The sequence below is a fragment of the Armigeres subalbatus genome, chromosome 2 (genome assembly GCF_024139115.2).
Source record: "Armigeres subalbatus isolate Guangzhou_Male chromosome 2, GZ_Asu_2, whole genome shotgun sequence".
Classification (NCBI taxonomy): domain Eukaryota; kingdom Metazoa; phylum Arthropoda; class Insecta; order Diptera; family Culicidae; genus Armigeres; species Armigeres subalbatus.
In genome coordinates, this window is record NC_085140.1 from 331,600,296 (window position 1) to 331,605,357 (window position 5,062).

The following is a 5,062-nucleotide window of genomic DNA, read 5'->3' on the forward strand; positions in this document are numbered from 1 at the left end:
AATAACGAAAAATGTCCATTCTGCTGATAGCGTAGTTCGGCGATTTTAGAATGTTCTCCTATGTCGTTTTCGGTTTTAGACCTGGGTCAGGTCCGACCCCGACTCTGAATAACCGAACGAAAAACGAATCGGGATCGAGTCAGTATGATGGTGTTAGTGAGAACGCAAGCCCTATCATCTGTTTTGTTTTAGTTCGCACTTTTATCAGCTGGCAGAAATATAAATATTTTATCAGATTTTATACAGATTTTATCTTTTGAATTTTGTTATTAGTGTTATTTTGTTTCTTATTATATAAATTGAATGGGGAAGTCAGATTTTTCTTCTGTTAATTGTTTATTTTAAAATGACAGTTAATCCATCAATAAATTTATGTGATTAGAAGCTGTGATGAATGGCGACGGCAATGTGGATTTCCGTGAAGCAATTTGGCGCTCTGGAACATTTCCGTTAATTATGCCAATCCGTGTTTCCTGATAAACTGTTTTACTGGTTCTATGTGGCGTTCTGGGTAACAGTGATTTTGTTACATTTGAATTATCAATTATGCCATTCAAATGTAATAGAACAAGAAAATATGGAAACACTTTGTAAAAAATCCAATAGAAAATTTATTGAGATTTGGGGCCTTTTATTTTAAAAACAAAGAATCAAATCGCACAAGAGTTGACTAACATTTTTGTATTTTCCTCCCAAGAGGGGAACCTTTGGGATAAACCGCGATTTCGCCAAAACTGCAAAAACCAAATATACAAGAAAGGCAAATAATTTTTCTCTACATAATTTTCCACTAAATAACAGGAGATTCAACATAATAAATATCAACGAGGTAAAATATGTCTTTGTCGTTTTTTTAACGAATTTCAACTAAAAATCTTTCTTCCACTCTAAAATTATGCTCAATTCGTATAAAACTGTTTCTAAATTTACATTTGAATTTATTTTCTGGCCAAGTATCATCTGGAGTGTTACTAAGTAGCAAATATACCCTCTACAAGGTGAATAATTAATAAAACTATTGTAAATAATCAGAAAAACGTATCATTTGTTGATGGCAATATAGTTATCACTGCCTTATAAAGGGTTAATACATTATGTTTATATTCTTTAAATCCGTAACCTTAAACAAATTATTCACAGAGCTGCAATAACGAATAAAATAATAGTATGAACATTTTGGTATAAATAATAATCCGATACTCCGGTACGCTATTTTCCCATTGAGAGAGCAATTATACTTAAAGCATATCATTGGATACACAACGTAATAGTGAATAAATAGCAGCTACAGCTAACTTCTCGTCACTGCATTTATCAATCACATTTTCATCAAAATTTTTAACCATCATTTTGTTTATAACGGAGCTACCGTTTGAAGTAATCAGCAAAAAATATGTCGGTATCTGAATCCATTTCACCATCAGAGAAACTTGAAGGCAACACACAATTAAAATAATCCATTTTTACGTGGAAGATAGCAACAAAATTGATAAATTCAACAAATGAAATAAAAACGATTAAAAGTCAAATACCCATCCGCACCCTTCCGTGTCTTTCATGTTTTCATTTTCCTTTAGCGTAAACATAAACACCTGTTTGACAGTTTGTGTTCGAATGTATTGGTGAACCTAGGTTCGATCTCGATAAATCGGCAGAGCGAACCTCATTCGTTTTGGGTCGGATCTGGTGCGGATCGCGATCCAACCTGAACGAATAACCGAACGTTTTGACAGCTGTTAGAGCGGATCCGGGGCAGAACTAGGTTCGACCCAGCAATTGAGATTCTCACGTCCGAATGTATGAGTGGCGATAAAAGGAAAACAAACACTCCTAGATGGTGCTACTCAGCAAAGTTTGGGTAAAAATGAGTATATTTCCATATATTTTTTGACTCCTTCGCAACCATCGTGATGACTCGATCAATTTTGAGGTTATGACCAGAAGGAAAACAAACATGTATTTACACATGCCGAATTGCACATCAGTGTGCGAGCGTTAAACGTCACTCATCTCTACACTACTAAAAATCCACACATATTTATTGGCAAAAATCCATAGATTTAACTTATGATGTATATCAGCGCACACATAACCATTCTCCAAGCGAACTACTTATAAAATATATATCCAAATAAACTTTATGTGTGGTCTCGAATTAGCAATTATTTAATTTATGTGTGATTCTATATCGATTATATTAGGGTGGAGCTATTGCAAAAATTTATAACGGCGACACATATATCTTATATAGATATTTTTGGCAGTGTATAGACGAATCCAACTAAAAATAAGAAGAAGACACACGACGGTGTTAACTTTGACAGATCCTACAGCACAGCATAGGAAGATCATTTTAAAATGCTTATAATAAATTCTAGAGAAATTGTAATTAAAACCTGATTAATGTAGGGTACGGAAAAAGTTCTGAATTACATATTCGGAAGCTCATCTCAATTTTTTGTAAATTTTCCAAAAATGTATCTATCATACAGTTCGGAACTTTTTCCGTATCATACTTCAATCAGATTTTAATTACATTTTGTCTAGAATTTATTATAAGCATTTTAAAATGATCTTCCTATGCTGTGCTGTAGGATCTGTCAAAGTTAACACCGTCGTGTGTCTTCTTCTTATTTTTACTTGGATTCGTCTATAACCGAAAACGACACTAGATTTTCTCTCGCGAGAGATGCTTGCCGTCAAATGACAGCCGATTTGACAGAAATTACGTGGAACAAAAATAATGAATAAAAGTAAAAGTGCTGTTGTGTGTGCGTGCGCGGAATGTTTTCTCGTTCGAAGTTTTTGAATTTGCTGCAAATTTCCACCTAGGAAATCGATCGAAATAGTTGTTAATTATTAATTCTTGATATACGCAGTAGCCACGGTTCGGCCACAACACTGGTGCAGCAGCAAGGATGGCCCCTACGAGGAAACCGAACGACGGCCTTCTGGCACGGGTCAATTTTCCTCTCTACACAATCGAAATGCTCACCAGTCGACACGTCCTTGTCGGTGGCGGTGGCGGAGCCTCCAAGACCGGAGTGGCCAATGGTTTTGTAAGCGACCTAATCTAATTAGATATTAGTGATGTGGGATTCAATAACGATTGCTTTTTGTAGGAGATATTCGAAATCTACCACGATGGCGAAAAGTATGTGGCCGATGAAGTGATTCGGCACGAAACAGGGCCTACGGTGGTCATGAACTGCGCCACGAAGAATGACGAGAAACGCACCCTGCTGGTGGCAGGTCAGGAAAGTCACTGCCAAATGTATTTCGTAAATCCAATTATTAGCTCCCCTGATGGAGAATATATTGGAGGTAAAACGGAAACATTGGATGGACTAAGAAAACGTAAGAATGTTTCCTACCAGCCGCAAGCTAATGGACAGGTCAAACCGGACAATCAGCATCAAGCCGACTCGAAGAAGGGTACCGAAGGTGATCGTGTCAAAAAGATAATTAGATTCGAAATTAAAACCAGTGACTCGGTTCAGACTGATTTTACGGAAGCGGAACCACTGCAGCGAGTTGTTCGGATTAGTCCCAATGGCCGCCTGATGGCCACTGGTGGAACGGACGGTCATCTGCGACTGTGGAATTTCCCAAAGATGACCATCCTATCTGATATTTCTGCCCACACGAAGGAGATTGATGATTTGGACTTCAGTCCGGACAATAAGTACATCGTATCGATAGCCAAAGATGGACTGGGGGTAATTTGGTCGATCAATCCCGACAAGGAGTCTCGAAAGCTGACGTGGAACCCTCCGGAGGGTATCCGATACATGTTCAAGCGGTGTCGATATGGCCTGGTCGAAGGTCACAAGGATAAGCACCGGTTATTTACGCTGGCCAATCCGTTTGCCAAATCGGGCAAAGCGAAGGGTCTGCTGCAGCAGTGGGATCCGGAAGTGGGTCGGTTGACCCGCGTCGTGGAGATCGATGAGTCGCTTGCCGCCCTGGCGGTGCGAGATGACGGTCGCTTCGTAGCTGTGGGAACCATGTTCAGTGGATCGGTCTCGATCTATATTGCATTTAGCTTGCAGCGAGTGTTGCACATTCCGAATGCTCATGCAATGTTCGTGACCGGACTGGAGTTCTTGCCGGTGACGAATTTCGATGGACCGGCCATCAGCGCGAACACCGAGGCGGCGGTACTGTCGATTTCGGTGGACAATCGGATCTGCGTTCACAGTTTGCAATATAGACGTGAGTAATTTTTCATATATGTTCTCATCCACCCTGAAGATAATTATGATTAAAATTGCTTGTTAAGAGTAAATTCGCTGACCATGTTAAGAATTATCAAATTCTTTCATACTATTTAAATGAGTCTATGTACCTATTACCAATGAAAAGAAACCAGTCTGTTATCTCACATTAATTTACTAAGAGATTTTGCGAGCAATCATTCGGAGTCCTCGGAGTGGTTAACAATTTTATCTTCATTGCAACTTGGGGTAACGATCGTTGCTAGTATTAAATGTAAAATCACAAAATCGACACCGATAAGGTAGAACTTATTTTACATCCGTGATTAAAAAATCTATTGTATTATATTGTATAGTCTACAGGGTGAAAAAACATAAATGACTATGTTCCGTTTTATAAATTGATTTTTTCTTTTTTTTCTCTCTCTCTTTCAGATTCACTTCCAGCATGGGTGGCAATATTCGCAATAGTGGCAATCTTGTTCATCACTTTCTGTTTTTGCTCATACATCGGATTGTAGTGTTTCTTAGGATCGGCGGAGATAATTAATTATCCTATATAGAAAATATGCGTAATTTTGTGTTTGCAAAAAGGTGCCGTTGAAATGTCGTTGTTAGTTTTGTACAGTTGTATGTAGAAGGAAATAGGATTCATTATTCAGGTGATAAAACAAATTATACTTTTAAGTTTCACCAATGTGACTACATCAGACATGAAACAGCAACTACAAATATTAATCAAATAGCTTTTTTAAGTCACGAAGATGTTAATTTATTAGAATGAAAAAAAAAATGTAGTGCATAGTTTGTTACACACGAATAAAGGCGTTAACGCATGCATTGTA

The 5,062-nt window shown here is 37.9% G+C and overlaps 1 protein-coding gene across 1 annotated transcript; it reads left to right on the plus strand.

Annotated features, from left to right (window-relative positions):
- The first annotated feature begins 2,736 nt into the window (after positions 1-2,736).
- On the plus strand, positions 2,737-5,062 carry LOC134216932 (prolactin regulatory element-binding protein). The gene is made up of 3 exons (XM_062695696.1): positions 2,737-3,059; positions 3,123-4,215; positions 4,653-5,062. Exons 1-3 carry the CDS (start codon positions 2,919-2,921, stop codon positions 4,736-4,738), a joined length of 1,320 nt encoding a protein of 439 aa, XP_062551680.1. The 5' UTR covers positions 2,737-2,918; the 3' UTR covers positions 4,739-5,062.

Coding starts and splice junctions, on each gene's coding strand:
- LOC134216932 (XM_062695696.1), top strand. CDS start 2,919: ATGGCCCCTACGAGGAAACCGAACGACGGCCTTCTGGCACGGGTCAAT. Junction 3,060..3,122: donor CCGGAGTGGCCAATGGTTTT/GTAAGCGACCTA, acceptor TGCTTTTTGTAG/GAGATATTCGAAATCTACCA. Junction 4,216..4,652: donor TCACAGTTTGCAATATAGAC/GTGAGTAATTTT, acceptor TCTCTCTTTCAG/ATTCACTTCCAGCATGGGTG.